Source organism: Egretta garzetta, unplaced genomic scaffold, assembly GCF_000687185.1.
Source record: "Egretta garzetta isolate BGI_Z169 unplaced genomic scaffold, ASM68718v1 scaffold561, whole genome shotgun sequence".
Taxonomy (NCBI): Eukaryota; Metazoa; Chordata; class Aves; order Pelecaniformes; family Ardeidae; genus Egretta; species Egretta garzetta.
The window spans coordinates 599,551-618,472 of NW_009258760.1; the positions used below are offsets into that span (position 1 = coordinate 599,551).

Consider the following 18,922-nt stretch of genomic DNA (forward strand, 5'->3'; position numbering starts at 1 on the left):
CCTTGCCCAGTGTTATGAAAGCAATCATCTTAAATGCACAAGTTAAAAAAGTTTGAAGACGAGGCCTGAATTCAGTGCTGTGTCCCAAAATGGAACAGAAATTTGCTTTTATACCTTTGTTCCAGTATCTGATTTACTGAAGTGATCTCCCAAGATCTATGACAAATAGACAAACCATTATCTAGCTTAGTAGCTTCATGTTGGCAGAGTACCAGCTGATACAGATGCCCATTAACTATCTAATCTCTCAGTGCTGTGGCCAGAAATTACTCTGATTCGACCTGATGCCTGTGCCCAGCTGGCTGGGGTTGGGTGAGTGAGCACCATGGACAGGGACTGCTCCCTGCCTGTCCAGAACACTTTTGGAAGCGATGCAATTGCAAAATAATCTTGATTGTATGACACGAAAGGTCTAGGCTGCAAATCCTTATTTACTTCCACATCTTGGAGATGCTGATGTTTCGATCAGAGGCCATTCATCTGTCCAGTGGCCATCTTAGTTCATCAGACTTGTTATTTTCCCAGAAATAATTTTTTGGATTTTATGGCAAATGTTGCGTGGCATCTTTTTGGAAAGTAAGTCCAACAAGAAGCACTGTCTATAATATCCATTTCACTCTGGATAAAAGGCAATTGCCCTGATGGTCATCAAAGCAGTCTTTGTGTTATACATGCATAAGAAGTCAATGATTTTTCTGCATACATAAGTAATACAGCATCAGAAAGCTGACATCTGTCCTCATGAGCAGTGTCACCAAGAAAGGTTTCAGAGCCTGGCTTTAATGTTATATATACTCACTCTTTGTTGCATGTTGTTTCTATGTGCAATTGCTTTGCCTCTATTGTGTAACTACCAGGAACAAATTCTAAGTGCAATTCTGAGGTAGCTGGCAGCAGAGTGGATTACAACCTAACATCACACAAACCTTTTTAGCAAATGATATAACTGGCAAGGTACTGTTGGAGAGATTTTGGTTGCATTCAAGATCTTGTTTTTTCTTGTTTAGTGACTGAAAGGTAGAATGAGTTCTCTAGTTCATGCCCAATACATAGACCAAGAAACAAATTGGCACTGATATTAGCATTGCTTATTATACATCTGCCTAATATAGCATCTTTGTCTATATGTGCTTAGCTGCTTGGGATGAAATCTTTGCTTACTTTAGGCATAAAATTAATTGAAGGAATCCAGTTCTGTAGATTGGTTTTTTGGGTTTTTTTTCCTTCTCAGTTTTATTTTGTGTCAGTACTACAGAAGAAGGTGTTTATCAACCAGTCATTTATATTCCTCAGCTGCTGTGCTTAGTAGCTTTCCATTCATTTTGGAAAGCCAGTTTTCATTGACTTGGACCATCAGTACATTCTCAGAGGGACTTGTGCATCTTCAAGTTCATTTCCGTCGGTATTTTTTTAGCCTTCCTTTCTGAATCAATACCAAACAATCTGAGTGTCCCACCACTACAGAGGCTTGTGGTCTGGTGGTATATGGCCAGTGACAACCTTCATTTTTTTCTTTTATGCTGAGCTCAAAGCAATTTATGGATTATCACAGCTAACTGAGACTGGAGACCAAGGTACTGAGTATTTTGCAAAGGCATATGGCAAATTTTCAGTATCATTACAGGTGTTAAAGACACTGAATGCATTCCTCTTGAAGAGTTGTCACAGCCTTTGACAAGCTGTCCCCACGGCTATGTGGAGTTCTTGTGATAACATCTACTAAACGCAGTAAAGCAGTGGCCCAAAAGTCATCCCTCTGATATCTGTGTGGGTTATAAGCCCTTGAGTATTGAGAGTGACTGAGCACTAGCACAGGTTGCCCAGAGAGATTGTGGGATCTCCATCCCTAGAGATATTCAGAAGCCATCTGGACATGGTCCCAGGCAACCAGTTTGCTGTCAGGATCCTCTACATGTCTTCCATGGGTCACTGCTGCATTTTACAGAAAGGATGCTTCCATTATTTCAGACATAGGCTTTTGCTCACCTCAAGATACAGCTGTATACACAATAAAGATGATGCTGTTAAATCTAGTGTAGTATTTACATTCACCCTTTTAATGAGAATTGCAATACACACATTCACCATTGATGGATGTGCGTTTTCTTAAAATTTGTTTATTTTACATTTCTTGTTTAAAAGTATTCTTGCTTTGTCTGGCTATGCAAAACATTTTAAATAGTAAAATGAAAATACAGATAAGTATGTTCAGGGAATAGTGAAGTAGTACAAGTGTGTTACTGTGGGAGAATGAATGCTGCATATTCACACAGTTTTGCTTTGTCCCCTCGCCTGCTAAAATGAAGTACTGTTTGGTATTTTTTTAAAATTGTATGTCATCACATAGGTGGCATATGTATGCAAAGATACGGCAGTGTTAAACTGAAAAAGTTTTGCTACCTTGTCTTTAGATGTCCTGATTTTTTTGTACTTAACTGATTAATGTTTAATACTTTTTGTACTGCTAATTCAACATTACAGATATACCTGCTGTATGTTTACTTTATTGAATTAAAAAATAGGGATGACAAAAAATTAATGTGGAGGAAATCAGGCAAGCCTTTGTTTTTCAAAAAAAGCCAACTTGATTGCTTCATAACCAGGTGGACAAAGTCTGGCTTTGAGGAAGTGTATGAAACAGAAAGGAAATCCTTTCCATTTCCTTGGCATACACTTTATGCATAAAAAAGAGCAATGGGTAGGGGACGCTTGGCAAATTTTCAGTAAACGGTTGTCTAGGTGTTAAGAGTCACATAATTCTGAAAACAAATTATGTAAAACCTTTTACTTCAGTTCTTTCCTCTGTGTTTATTCAAAGGACGCTTTTGGTACACTGGCACCTTACTCAATGCAAACTATCTTATGTATACCTGCAGCATTTCTGAAGATGCCTCTATTTTATCTCTATTCTTTTATAAATAAATTGGTCAGGTTTTTAGCTTTGCTTACAGACCATTTGCAGGTCTCACCAGACCTCTGTCCGGAAATGAGTACAGCCAAGATACATCTATATTTAGGGCCTAACAAAGTCTAGTCTGATTTTTGTCATGCATATTGTTGTATTCTGGCTACTTTTTGTTGTTGAGTTACTGGCAATGATGTTTTATGTTTTTAAGGTGTTTTCTCATATAACATGTGAAATCTGTGCATTATTTTTTTCCTCTTCAGTAATTCCATTGAGAAATGTTGTTTTAAATCTCAACCCTTGTGTTTGATATGAGCCTTACACATTTTTCTGATTAATATTTCATCCTCAGAACGTTCAAATGTCTGTTTTAGATGCCAGGTCTCATTAGTGTTAACTTTTTTCTACAGACTGGAGAATTCTCAGCTCGCTTCCTCTTGAAGTTGCCTGTAGATTTCAGCAATATTCCTACATACCTTCTCAAGGTAAAATGAATGGCTAAGTTGACAGTATTTGTGAAAGAGTATGAATTATTGAAATGTTCTTAGTAACTATTTTGACTTCCCTGCCTTCCTCCTCGCCAGGAGTTTGAAAGGCCACGATTTTTAAACCTGACTGGTTTATGTTTGGACAGGTGATGTTAGACATACTGTTGTTTTGTGTGCCATTTTATCAGGTAAATGTACAGCTATCACTCCAAATGACCTTGCAGGATTTGGGTTGTTGTAGAAGATGGCATGCAATGCAGGTGTTCTGGGTTTTTAGACAATATAATATGATAAGTATCAAACTCTTGACCATTATCTTTGGTAATAAATTTAAATATTTCCAGATAAACTCTTTCATACAAATCTATGGAATTTCATGCTATCTAAGTGTTGGGTTTTTTAATGAACAGTCCAGATATAACCAGCAGTCTGATAGTAGAAGCAGAAAAGTAAACTAAATATACCATTTCTTAACAGGGAGTGAGAGCAAATACCAATGACATAAACCTCAGGTTTCAGTGATTAATTTGCTTCATTGTTTACAATGAATGCTAGTTTGACCGATCTTTTAGAAAGTGAGACTATAGAGTATTGATGCAAGTTTGGAAAAAGTATTTATTTCTTTGCTAAGAGGGGAAAAAACAAAGAAAAAAAAAAAACAAAACAAAGAACCTTGGTGACAAACTACCAACATGGAATAATTTGAAATTAATGGTTTTCACAGCAGGACAGTCACTCTTCCAAGCAGTTACTGTGGAAGCCCATCATAAGGTCAATGTTACTGTATTCAGAGAACACAGTGAGAGATCTGGGTTCTCTCTGTCTATCGTTACTCTCAGAGTGAAGTGCCAGAACTTCTACTGCAGGCAAGGTTTGAGTCAACTGATGTTACCAACACCCATCTTTCCTTTAAACTGCATGTCTGCTTCCTTACTCATCTTTTTACTTTTAAATATTTGGAGAGAAGAACAGCTACTTATTGTTTAGCAACTAATTTGTTGAGTGTAGATCTCGCTGCCTCCTCTTCATCTTACTGCTAGAACTGTCTTCAACTATTGTTAGATCACAATTACAAGTGTGAATCTTCATTGTTTCTCGAAATAAGATGTCTTGAGCTAAGAACCATGAAAATAAAGGCAGGCAGGCACAACTATAATCTGACTGAAATTTTTGGTTGTAGTCTGGTATCAGTATCTTATGGTCTCTTTACCTTCTGCAGACTGTATGCTGTTTGAGTAATGAGCTGCTCCTAACTTTCTGAAAAGCATCCAGATATTTCCAGTTTGTTCCTGTGTTTATGGTAGCAGCCCTTCTCCCAGCTGCTGTCTTTCATCAGGCATTCTCTTCTCACTTGATGAGAACATTTCCAGTCATACGTAACAGGGTTCACCGAGGCCTTTTCAGGAAGGATGGTGTTGAAAAGCAGGCAGTAGCAACAGTTCGTCTGGACTGCAGGATAGTTGTGGTTTGCTTCTGAAAGACTCTGGGGGAAAAAAGAAGACTGAGACCATCTAATGTGAACTATGCTGTCTGCTCCTGTCAGAACGCCAAGTGCCATATTTTCCAGAAAAAAAACCTTAAATTGGTCAAGAATTTCAGGACAAGCTCATACTCAGTATGTTTGATAGATTCAGTCACAGGGCTGTCTTGTACTTCTGTTCAGCCTTTGGGGAAACTGCAGGACTTGGAGGTTGGAAGGTGGTGTATGACTTCTGTGAGTAACTGTCATTATGTAGGAACCCCGTGAAAGAAACAGATTCTCCTGTTTCTGAAGAGTAACACTTTAATGCATGACAGCATACTCCTCCTTACTGTAATTCCCCATCATGTTCACTAAAAATCTTCCACCTTCTCTAAACAAGGTTGATATATTGTGAATAAATCATCAGTGCTCCACAAGTGCTTCCTAGAGTGTTGTTCACCCTGAATACTGAATGATTCATTAGTTTGAAGGAAAGCATGTATTTATTTTGCATGCATATATAGATTATGTGGTGTGAAGAGGCATGGACAGAAGGTTAGCAGAATCAAAGTTTCCCAGTCTACCTTTATTTTGACATTTCTAAAATCTTAATGTCTTAGATTTGGCGTTTTAAAAACAACATATTTTTGTATGTAACAGCCTGGACTTTTACAACAGCAGATCATTCTTGATGGGCAATGTGCTAATGAAATCCTTAGCTTTCTTACGCAGACTTCCACTGTACAAACTGACAGGTTAACTGTCTGTGGTAGGAAGGTGATATGTAGTCTGAATTGAGTACCCATAGGAGAAGAAACACTGTTTCATTCCAATAGTGTCTGATGGCAGAAAAATGGTTTGACTCGGGCTCCAGTGTGGATTATGACAGAGTGCTCTATAGCAGGCATGGATCTCTTACCCCTCCTGCCTTTAGCTCCTTGTATTCTGACATTATCAGCTATATGAATGTCATCTCGTATGATAACATTATAAAGGCAGGTAGAATTGGAACTATTCTGTTGTGACTGAAATAATTATGCTCTGACTACTCCAAATTCATATAGCTATTTAAAAAAAAAACAAAACCCAAACCAGACTTTTTTAAGCTATCCATGTCTGTCTTATTTCTTTTCCTTTTTTTTTTTGGATGAGACTTTTGATGTAAACAGATCTTTGTTTCATTGCAATAAAACAGTAAAAAAAAAAACAAAACCACAACCAGACTTTTTTAAGCTATCCATGTCTTATTTCTTTTCCTTTTTTTTTTTTTTGGATGAGACTTTTGACGTAAACAGATCTTTGTTTCATTGCAATAAAACAGGAGTTGATTTTCCATCAGGTCTGCCAGTTATGTTGGCTTCAATGCTACCTGCTGGATTATGATACATGTTAGAGCATCTATTGATGCAGTGGAAATAGTCGTTATTATATTACCCTGAAAGGTGGAAGAGCAGTCGGTAATTGAAGACTGTTAGTGTATTAACAGTTTAATGTTTAACTGCAGAATTTAATGTGTTTGAGTTATGTTCTAGTCTATAGCCAGCCCTATAGTGTATAGTAGCTTGTCTGTAACGATTTGCAAAGTGCAAACCTGTTATACTTTCTCTGCCATCTTCTTTTTTGATGTTTAAGTAATACTATGTGTATTAAAATCTGGTGAAGTATTTAAAGACCATTATTTTTGCCTCATCAATCTCTGCTAGCATCCCAATGATGTGTAATGCTCTTTGGAAATTTTTATTGATGTCAGTAAGTAATCACAGTACAAGTGAGACTGTAAAGCTTTGTATAGTAAGCCACTATTCAGGATTGAGCTGTAAGAACAGTCTGTAGTGTTACAAAATGTTTGGAGTTGTTGAGAATACACTCTGGAATTGTAAGATCTTACTCTGTCAACTTTGTACTGACAGTGGTGAGAGTATTCTCCTTTCTCTATAAAGAATAAAAATTTGAAGGCGTAGCGCATAAGTTCAGTTGTTATGGTCTGGAGAGACAGATTTATCAAGTTATTTTAAAGGTTTTCACTGCACTAAATTTAAAATTCAGTTCAAGTGTGTGTGTGCTTTAAGAAAAATAGCTGAGTATATGAAGAAGAGTGAGAATGATTAAAAGAGCAATGCAGAGTACATTGTCTTTTCCTTTGAATTCTGAAATTCTAATAAAAGTTCTTCAGTTATTATTTGGAAACATAATACCCCTTTTCATAGCTGCAGCAGATAAATCTTTTTTGTAACTTTTCTTGGCATATTCCTTCACATTTGAAAGAAAAGGTATCATTCTTTATTTTCCCAGCTAAAGAACTGTTCAAGAAGAAATGTTGGTTTACACTGAAAAAGCACACTTAGGAAAAGACACCCTTTGATTATTTTTTTCTTTACAAAGTTATACTTTAGTACAAAGGGTTTGGATTGAATGTGGGCCTTCATATCCACTTTTACACTGTTTTCTTATGCAAATCCATTTGACATAAATAAAAATTTTAAGTGTTGAAAGAACTGCAGAATTAGGCTGGTGGCTCAAACCGCTGCAAGGTTCATTGCTGACAAATCTTTCATTAAGGTTCTCTTATTTGACAAGAATGTGGCTTTTGCTCAGGAAAATTCTTACATCTGTATCTATTTACTATTATGCTTTCCCTTTCCCTTTTATTGCAGTTGGGTTTTTAATCAGCACATTCGTTTTGGCTTAAATTCTTTTCTGTCAGTTGCAACATTTTAGATTTTTGCCACATTATTTTATAAATGGAAGTATTCACTGTACGTACGGGTTTTGACAGTTCACATTTGTGCCTCTTTACAGATACCACGTATGCCACAGTAATACTGAATGTAACAGACTTAGCATCTAAACCACCTCATCCAAATTTTGTTTCATTCTTTGTAGTTTCAGTCAGCTACAGGGACGTGTTATCACAATGATAATTCATTAAATATCTCCAACTGAGTAATTTACAAATTGCACTGGATTATGTGATTGTACTATGATTGCACAGTATGAGTGGACTTCAGAGTATGTTGCCAATGATGCTGTTGAAAATAAGACATTTAGGTATCTTTCTTTTATTTCCATGTGTTTTTGAGGTTTTGGCTAAGTAAGATGCACTCTGATTACTACCACTTTCTTGTATGTCACTTCTAAAGTATTCATTTCCTATTCTTACATACATGCTTGTTGTGCCCTGGTAAATGGCTAATATCTGGACCAATTTAGCTGTGAAGGTGTGACCAGCAGCCTTCCGATAATTTCTTACTGTTCGAGTGTAAAGGAAATATGCAAAGCAGACCTAATTTCTTTCTGTAGATTTTAAAAAAAATCTTTAAACCTGTTTTTTTCCGAAGAGCTTTTTTTGTGATGTCCATTGTATCTAGCGCATATCTTTCAAAACTGAAACAAATAACAGACATTGTCTAGACACATTGCCAGGGGCCAAACAGTTGTGTGTAAGACTGTCAATGGAAAAGGTTTATCCTCAAGTTCAAATTGAAAGATAAGAACATATTTGTGTTTTTTCCTTACTGTGATTTCATCATTTGGAAGTCTGTTAAAAGAATTCAGTGCAACTTTTGTTTACAATGCAGACCAAATTCCAAGTGCTGTGAAGAGACTGCAATACTTGGGTCTGTTTGAGTAATCAACTATGGTAGAGAACAAACAAAAGTTAAGTGTAATATGCAGCATCAAATAAGTTTTTATTCCAGGCCAGTTTCTTTTTTGTTGTGATTTAGCAGTTTCATTTATTTGACAGCATTTAAGGTTTGTGTTAAATTGCTGCAAATACCAAAACACAAATACGCTTGTATAAAAAGTAGTACTTCTGCTGTTTAACTCAAAAAATTTGAGCTAAATATTCTGAAGGAGTCTAATACTTTCTTTTGCTTTTAAACTTCATTTGATTTTGTTAGTAGCTGTCTAACTAAAACCTGCTGTGTAGTGTCTGTAGGGTCACAAAGTGAGTGGCAAGAAGGAGTTTTACACTATGCGGGGCAGCTACCTCTCAAAAGAGCATAGAGCATTATGCAGTATATACTATTTGGCTATCTTCCTATAGTGTATATATGTCTTCTATATTGGGTAGAAATGATGTCCCTGGACGTCATATGAAACTTGTCATGTTTGTGGTGCCAGATGTAATTTTACCTCTTTTACAAATAGGAAAACTGGCGGTTTATAAAACATGTAGGTAATCCTGAAACACTATGTGGGTCTCATAATTCACAATACTTTGACCATGCTTTCCATAGAGATCTTTTAAGCTTATAGATTGCTATTAATCTTATACTACTTAACTTTATGCCTCTGTCAAAGTCTTAACTTCCTGAATTGTATTCCATAATGTATTCCTTATCTTGAGATGTATGTAAGCATTCAGAGCAAAGAGTTTAAATTTTAAAAGTAGATGCCCGTATGATACTCACTAGACTGCTTGTACCAGCGCTAAATTACTTAAACAGAATATCGAATTGTCGAAGATTGTCTAGGTTTCTTCTGTTAATAGTTTAAAGGCAAACTTTATAACATGCAATTATAATGAGACATTGAGATTTTAGATTAGAAGTGGGTCTGTGCAAGTTAGTACTGGCAACGTTTGAAACAGTAGTTTGTAGTAGCTGAAGCCAGTAAATGGTACAATCTAGAGGCTGTGAAAACAAATGTAACCTGTGTGTGCAGAAGACATTTATCAAGACGAGCTGTCATTGATACTTGTCTCTAAGAATCTTTCATTTCAGCCTGTGCCCAGAAATCTGTGGTTTACTTTTACCGTCCACTTTTTTCATCAGAAAGTACTACATGAAGTACCCTCGAGGAAGTGTTCCTTTTCCTTGGTGTGCCGGCCAGTGTCAGCATAGCAGCCTGTTGCCAGAAGCATGCAAACTCCAACCAGGGGAGATTGCATAATGTGTGAGGCCAAAAATAATAAAAGTAAAAAGGTGTTCATGTCGTGAAATGTTTCTGGCAGTTTAGAAAGTTGGGGAGTCAGAAAACTAGCGACTTTTTTGGTGGTAAAATATTTCTAAGTGTCTAGTTTTTCATAATAGCTTAAAAAACATAAGATCTGTCAGCTGTAGAGGTTTGGAGGTTTGGTTTGGCTTTTTTTTTTTTTTATTTAGCAGGATGTTTCAGTTGTCACTGTAGGTAAAAGTGTAAGATATTACTTATTCCACTGTATTAGAAGCATTGTGCTTCTTAGCTAGCCTTACTGCTGCAGTCTAATGATTAACCTTAGAGTTTTGCAGAATAGGTCAGCCCTCCTACTTTGCCACAGAATCCACTGATTCTGGCATTGGAGAATGAAGACTGAAGTGTTACTGCTATAATTCAGTGAAGCTCCAGAAATACTTACAGAAACTACGCTTCAATTAGTCATCCTTTCATGATTTTATTCTAATATCTTCTGCCCACAAACCAAGGGAGGCAAAGCCCTTTAAAAGTATACTTTATAATCAGAATATGTTATATTTGAATTTTGTAAACTGATTGGTTGCCTTCATTCTCACTGAATTTTATTAGTACAACTTTTCCACATCAACATGGTTTGTTTGTAGTAACTAGTCACTAAAACCACATAAAACACGTTAGTGTCAAGAGCACCTTAAGCTCCATATGCTGAAAGCCAAAAGCAATTTTTTTAAAGCAGCTTTTTCTGTAATTTATTGGAAGATTTTGTTAATAAGATCTGTCAACTGAAACAGCTCATTCTGCACAGCTGATGATTTTTATAGGTTATGATCTTAATATGAATCATAATCTCCAATCAACTGTATTTCTGGTGACAGTTATCTTATATTTAAACATTTTATTTTTATAATGCAATAGTAAAGGAAAGGACCGCCACATCTACTGATGAATTAAATCTTATGATATTCATCTCAATTTCTGTGAGTTTTTCCCTAATTTGATAGAACTACTAATTTGCTATTCTGAGATGAGTAGAAATATGGGGTTTTTTTGCATTAATTTTCTTTAAAAAAAGAAAAATTCAAGAAATAAAAGTAAAAAAAAAGCTTCTGAAATTTAAAAGCCTTTTTTGCATCTGGTGGGAAAATTTATAGGCACGTTATGTTGCGTGACTTGGTTCAGATTTACTGCCTTGTTAGGGCTTGTAATTTGTACTATTGCTTTACATTTGCATTCTATGTATTGCATAGGAAGAATGGAATTCAATAGCCATAAAAATAATTGCAGGTTATTATGTAATGATGGTGCTTGTTTTATCTGTCATGGTCCACCCATAGTGTGTAGAACAAGCAATGTACAGTGGTCTTAAACTGGGGAGAGGATCTGGGATATGTTTTTTTTAAACTTTTTCTTTGGTTCCCCATTGCCATTTCTTCTTGAAAGGAAAAATATTTGAGAAGTTGTTGAGCATGGAATGTGAGCATAGCAATAATCTGTAAAATTCATTAACCAGAAAATCTGTTTTGAAAATACAGAAGTACATAAAGTGTGATGGTAGGATGTTAAGAAGGATATTTCAGTGCTGAGCCCACAGACTCTTTCTACTATTAGGTTTCTTCCTTGGGCTTCAGATCAGGGCTTAAGCCCTACAGCAGCTCATATTTTGAGGTTTTAAAGTCAATTTTGTATACAAAAGTGTCAGTTATTTACTGTGGCAGTGATTGCGTTAGTTTAGCATTTGGGGGTTTTTTGTTCTGGCTTTCAGATTACTAGATTATGTCTAGCTTCTTAAGAAAGAATAACACTAACAGGAATGTACGTCTGTATGATGATTTCATATGATTCTTAGTCATTCTTGTTTTGCATTCTGTGATTTGCACTGGTTTCTGTTTGGTTTTTTTTTTCTGTTAAATACACAAAATCCTTTGATGGCTGTCAGTCTAAAAAGGTGGAGTGGTTTTGTTTTTGTTTTTTTTAATATGTGTCTGAAAAATAACTGTGTGGCAGAGTGTATTACACTGCTAACTTTTATTTGGTTTCATAGGTTTAATGGTTTAAACCAAAACTGGAGGGGGGTGTGTGTGCAAAATTAAAGCCTTACTGTTCAATCGGTTACCCTCAGCAGTAAACATTCTGAGGTTGGATGATCCATCACATTTATTTTTGTCTAATTAATACTGACAATGTCATTGTTCATAATACCGTGAAATATAAAATGAAAATCAAAAAAAAAAAATAGGATGTTCTGCCATTTTACTTCCATGTTACCAAAAGAATGCACAGCATTCTCTCCACTAATCGCTCATGAATAATGTGCTGTGTTTCTATTAAGCTTTACATTTCTATAGTAACTTCTATTTAGGAAAGTATTTGGTTGTTTACATAAGGTGTATTTCGGTATTTTCTATTTTAGAAGGAGACTTTAGAGGGAGAAGGCTAAAGGAAAGACTGCCTTGTCCAGCAGCATTGCAGCGAGACAGTGAAAAAAAGATAAATAAAACTAGACCTGTTGACTCTCTATTTCTGTTTTAACAATTTAAGTGTTCATGCTAGAACTTGTATGGCTTCTATGTGCTGGGACCTGTAATCCTTGCAAACAGCACGTCCATGGGAGAGATGGGGCAGTGGGGAGGAGCATTAATTTGGCTTCACTGGATGCAATTAGGTGCACACCTTAGGTCTTAACAGGTTACCAGTACATCAAAATTTGAGCAAAAATACGTGCGTGAATTAAATGTAGGTTTTCAGTTATGTAATGAACTGTCTGGAGTGCACATAATATTTAAGTATACTCACATAATGTAGATAGGAAGTACTTCTGCTGAAGGAAAATAGTGAAACAGTTAAATTAGGAATGCTGCTCCAACTCTTGCCATTCTTTGCCATTTTAATGATTTGCTTATTGGAGTCAGCTTTAATAAGCTGCTGAAATATGTACCTTTTTATTATATCTAAACATGTTTATATATTTGGAGATATCAGATATTCTGTGTTTTGCTGTAACATCTTTTCTGGTCTAGAAAAATGTTACACAAATGTGACTGATGTCTTGACTAAAACTGATGACTGACTGATGGTATGTAAATAATCAGCTACTCATTTGCAAGAACCCTGAGGACAACGTGTTGGTTAACAAAGGATAAGCACGCTTGTTCCAAATTATTTTTTTCATTGTTTAGCATTTATACTGTGCGTCCTAGATAAAATCATTAATTCTATCTCATTTCATGTAGACTTGTGACTTTTTGTGAGTAATAAATCTTAATTTTCATCTTACTATTGTTAAGTGATGAGATTAGCTCCTGAAATGTAGGTCAAATTATACTCAGGTTACCATGTTGACATACATAGAGGTATTTTCTCTTTTTATCTACATAGGCTAGATGAAAATAGTAACTGAACATCTTACAAGTTCTTATTAAATATATTGCTCACAGTAGTTGTGGTGTGGAAAAAACCCCTCTCCTTCTTAGACAGGACTTAAAGCATGGAGGAACTAGGGGTATACAAATTTACAGTGGAATCCTGAGACACGAGTAGAGAGCTTAAGGCTCTAACCAGAATGGTGGTGGTGTTGTTCTCCCCTCTCTTTCTGTAACCTTCGCAATTCATCATAATTGCAATGAGCAGTCATTGAGGTCCAGTGCATTTTGGCACATTTTTCTTGAAGGAAAAACAAGCTACTTCTGTCAGCAGGGAGAGTTGTACGATTTCAGAGTTGTTGGAGATTTTTCTCAGAGGCCATTTTTCCACTGATACGGATTTTCATGTTGTCCCTCCTTAAAACTTTTCACTGTTCTTGAGTGTCTTAAGTACCTGTTGATTTTTGTTATCGGGGACACCTCTTATCATTTGGACAATAACTTACAAGATGTTATGTTGACTCATATAAGTCACCTTTTCCATTGGAAAATTCTATGCTGCTTTTTTTCCCCCTCACCAAACCACATAGTTAAACAACAGCAAAGTCCCCCTAGCATTAAAAAGACCGAGGCTCAGAGTTGCAGCTATTGGTCCGAGCAGTAAAAAGCATTTGGTTTCCATTTCTGAAAGGAATGAGATGTGCCCTGCATGCCACTGACTTCAGTGACAATAAACTCATTTCAAGTACATAATGTTTCTCAGGACCAAGCTCTTGTTAATATGTTATAGAGCTCAATGAAATGGAGTGTATCTCTGAAGATGCTTAGAACTTCTGTGATACCTTCCTTCCAAAGTTCACAGAGCCCAGCTCTGTTCTGTGTGAAAGGAAAGCACTGTAACTGTTCCACTGATTAAAAAAAAAAAAAAAAAAAAAAAAAATTAAAAACAAATAAATGACAGAACAAGGAGTAGAGGACATGAAATCTGGCTTGCTGTGACTGCCTGATAGTCCTCTCTGAGTGAGAAATACCTGAACTAAGATACAATTTTACTTGGATATTCTTTACACTGTGTTTCATCTTTGTTTACAAATGGAACACCTAACTTTCTAGGTAGAGTGTAGTTCTTCATGTATCCATTCTGGTTTATGCATATCATGTGTTTTGAAAATGTATGTAAAATGCTATTAAAATGGCAGTAATTTCTAGGCTTTGTTCTATGTAAGTAACCTTGACTGCACAAGAATTACTGAACAGAAGAGCTGTTTATCTTGCATTAAATATTAATTTTAACATGGCAACTCAAGCTGCTTTTGCAAGTTTTAATTTTTTTTAATCTAAAATCAGAAACTGTTTTTGAGACTTTATTTCAAGATATGGAAATTAATAGATGGATACTGGGTAATAAAAAAAGACTTATTTAGAGCAGGTAGTGTATTTAGAATAAAGACTAGTGACCAGGATTTATGCTACTTGTTTGGTAGAAATAAAGGACTGTGCTGCTAATAATATGACACTTTAGAACTGCATGCTTTATGAGCTCTCCTAAAACAAAAGAAATGTCAGAACGAAATTACCAGAGGGATTCATCTGGTTGCAATAGCAAATGTTTCATGAGAAGCTCTGCAACTGAACTTGTTATAAACAAGGCTGGCATTTTATGATTGTGTTCTTGCAGCATCAGTTTTACTGTATGGCAGCCACTTAATAACTAAAATACTCTTTTTTTTTTTTTGTTTTGTTTTTTTGTTTTTTTGTTTACCACATTGTGCCAGTTCCTTCTTGAAAAGATGTATGATCAAACAGCCCAGTTTACAGGCCTTCAGGCAATGATAGTATCAGATTTAGGAGACTATACAGGTTAAAGCAACTTGGAGGCATATATTATCTTTCTGACTCAAATGAGGCAGCACTGCAGTATGCAGAATTGTTCTTTAGCTTCTTTATTTACAAATTTTGTGAATATAACTGGATAAATTTACTTGTCCTAGAAAAAATGGTGTAGACAGCTTTGTGCCAGTGATACTAAAATGTTATCACTGTTATCAAAAGGTAAGTAACTGTGTATGAATAAACAGCATATTAAGATAATGCTTCAATACTAAATAAAAAAGAAGGAATAGCACTAAAAAGGTAATTTAATAGAAAACTGAGAATCATTGGAAGCCTAAGAAGAAAAGATCCATATAAGATTAAAAAAAAATTGAAGTCTATTAGGTTTGGAGGGATGCATGCATTCCCGGCAAGCTTGGAAAATTGTAATAGTGATCTGTATAGAAAAAAAAAAAAAATTTGCCATGGAGTTCAGCAAGACAAAAGGTGAGTGCTTAGTAGGACTACTCTTATGGAGCAAGGTGGTACGTGTGCAGTTTTCTGGCACACACAGACGTAGGTTTTAACATCTTAAATAAAACAATGAGATTTGTGAGCAGTAGAAATCTTCATTTTGTACAGGTTTGATCCCTTGTCTCCTTGAATCTCTACGCTATGCCATTATGGTTCTCCCATGCATCCCATGTGGCCATTTATCACTTGGGAAGATGGGAAGTGTTTTCACTGGTTGGTCCCCCAGTTGCTACTATTCATAACAAGCTGAATTTACCTGTTGCAATATTTGGTGGGGTAATTGGTTGTCTGTCTCCTCTACCTAACTGCTGATCTTCATATAGCTTCTATGAACTTAATTATCTCTGAGACTAAAAACAGGTTGGGGAAAGGAGGGAAGAGAGCAGGGAAGCATCTGAAAGTGTGCTCACATATGCACTGAATCTGAAACCAAATTAAAAGGGGGAAGAATCATTACAATGTGTGTACAATAGAGTGAAAAACCTGCTGACGCTGAAAAGTTTTTTGTCATCCAAAAGGTTTTAGAACAGTTTTGCTCTAGTGGGATGAATGCCCAAGTAGAATGTTTTGCACTTGGTTAGCACTGAGACATTTGATTGAATTTGTTTGTAAACTACTTTCTGCAACCTAATCCTCTATCAGTGTTGTTTAAATCAATTTGGGAATGCCCATCTAAGGGATTATACTGTTTAAAATAAATCTTCAGTCAAGTTCTCAGTGCAAGAACACTTGTGGTAAGTCAAGGGGCAGTTGGTTTTCTCCTTCCTCCGCTGAGTTGTTCGTCACTGTTACTGTGAAGGAAATCTTTCCATTCATGTGAGCTAAGAGAATCAATAGTAAGTTTTCAATACGAACACAGCTTAACAACTCATTTAATATGCAAAGGGTTGGACAGAAAAAGCAAGAGCCTGAATCTGTAGAGAAAGATGAGTAATCTCTGCATTACCATATTAAGGCAGTTTTGGAAGGTACTATCAATTAAGACGTTTACAGCTATACAAAACATATTAGAGTGTGCTTTTTGAATCGCAGAGAAAGGGTGGAAACAAGTCTTATCTGGTCATCTTTGTGTTCTAATTTTGGATTCTTTGAAAAATACAATTAAAAAAAATTCTTACTGAGATTAGTATTTTGGAAGCTTACTGCATGTAAACTTTTGAAAACACTAGTTTGAAACTTTCACAGTGTTGTCTCCAGACATTTACTTGCTTCTCCTGTGCATGAATGTATTCAGATCCTTGCAAAAGCATTACATGGAGAGTAAAGTATTTGAAAATGCATGTTTTATTATTTTTAAGTAAATTATTAGTTTGGGGCTATTTACTGTTTTATGCAGCAATTAATTGCAAACGAGCTTCTAACGCTGAAAGCTAGACAAATATACAGCAAAGCGTTTATCAATGCTGATTGAGAAAGGAATATTCAAAAATTGACAAAAATACCTTGACAGTGTCCTGTTAAATAACCATATGCAAATATATTAATTCTATTATTTTAATGTACTCTTTTCTTGATTAATCAATGACCTTATTCTCTCAAGCGTATCTGTCAGGACATGTCTTCCTAACAAATCTATTCAGCCTGGAGCATATAAGGCATCATCCTCATCTTCAAACTGTGTTAAGTCAAGAAAATGTTGTGGTAATGTTAGGCATCATTTGTCCAAGAGCATTAAGAACCTTGGTCAGGATCTTTTTAACCATAAAAGGATGTGTGTTTTGCTTTCTTGTTTGGTATAAGTTGGAAGGGAGTGAAAAAAAAATACAGAAGGAATTTTTATTACAGAGGAGTATTTCCCTCCAAATAGTACATGAAGGAATACCGTGTCTGAAAAAAGATTTTGTTGGCAGGGAAGTAGTCTGAACTACATATTGTTGCTGATAAATGTTTTAGCTGTAGATGAAGAATGTATTTAAAATTCAGATTTGTCTAATGGCAGAAACATAAAAAGTTAATTTTTAGACATGTACTTATTTTTTTTATCTATTTATGTAGATCTTTCTCTGGGTACTAGGCCTAACTTCCCCCTGACTCCCTCCCATGCCTAGAGACCGTTACCAATTGCAGGTGTTTAGAGGCTTACCTGTAAAATGAAGAAAAAGTAAATGAACTTGGCATTGTGTGTTTCCAGGAATTTGCATATGAAGTGAAGAGTTTTTCAGAGCAGTTCTATCCTGGTGGTGTACAAATGTAATTGTTAGCAAAATGTTTCTTTATTGCTCTTCAATATATTTTGTATTTCTTTTGAGAATGATGATAAATTCCTGAGCATTGATATTATTTATGGTGGGAAAATGACACATTTTATTTTAAGATCATGAAATCATAAAGAAGTTCAAAAGTGAATAGCCACTCTTATGCTTTTCAATTTGCATTCCATTTTTAAGAGTGTATTTCCTTTTTAAGTTTAGCAGTATTAACAAAATTTTTAATCTCAAGATCACCTTTAGTGACCGCAACTGTTGAGCATAATAAGAGGAAAGTATGCTTCCTTTTGTTTCCATGGGTGATGCACAGACTGGTATATTACACATAAGTATGCAACACATCATTAACTGTAAAGACTTCAAATGTTTCTGAGATTCTGTAAAAAAAATCCAAAGCATACTAATAGCTTTAAGGCCTCTGATGCAGAGTGAGTGTCAGTGTCTTCTCTTTCCGTGTCTCACGGTGATGAAACTGCAACTCAGCATGAAGGACCGAGAAGCACAAATTCTATATTCTGTTTTGATTTCCACAGAGGTTCTTAAAGAAATTCAATGTAATGTTGACAGGACAAGTCACGTAATCTCTTGGGGTTTCATACATAAAATACGGGAAGAAAAAAACCTGTAAATTGTCTTGGTGACATACAAATTCACATTGATATAGTGTTTTATTTCTTCATGCAGTCTTAAATTTCGTTCTATAACAAATTATTGGTTGTACAGCTATTCCAGTGGTTTAGAAGCATTTACATGCTGAAAAGGCAGGTAGACAACTTCTCAATAAATGTGCACGTGCCTAATACATGCTTATAATCTCAGAGCAGTAAAAGGATTCCTAAGAGTGCTTGTCTTTTTTTTTTTTTTTTTTTTTTTCCTTCTGCAAAGGACTGGGGGAATGAGAGTAAAATTTACTTCTTTCTACTGTATTTTTCCTACAGTGTGTTTTTTAGAATGTGAGATGTGTTGCAAATATGAGATTTAAAATGTAGATTTCAATCTATAAAATAACACCTACAAAGCAGTATATTTATAGAGAAATACACAGTATGGAATGTATATTGCCATATAACTTTTTAGAATGATGATGTGGCTTCACTGAATCTTCCTTCTCCTTTTTTTCTTACACAAAGACTGAAAATAATAGTACAGTTATTTAGAGTAACTGATTATTCAGTAATGAGATTCAAGTCACTTGCATTTGAAAACAAGGAATCCCTGATATACTCACTGTTTTAAAAAGTAGTTTCTAGCTTTAA

The 18,922-nt window shown here is 35.5% G+C and overlaps 1 protein-coding gene across 2 annotated transcripts in view; it reads left to right on the forward strand.

Moving 5' to 3' along the window:
• BABAM2 (BRISC and BRCA1 A complex member 2) overlaps positions 1–18,922 on the forward strand; it is a 177,192-nt gene that overhangs the window by 55,320 nt on the left and 102,950 nt on the right. For both annotated transcript variants that reach the window (XM_009649301.2, XM_035889019.1), the window contains exon 6: positions 3,316–3,390. In XM_009649301.2, coding sequence (XP_009647596.1) covers positions 3,316–3,390 — 75 coding nt within the window. The remainder of the gene's footprint in view (positions 1–3,315; positions 3,391–18,922) is intronic.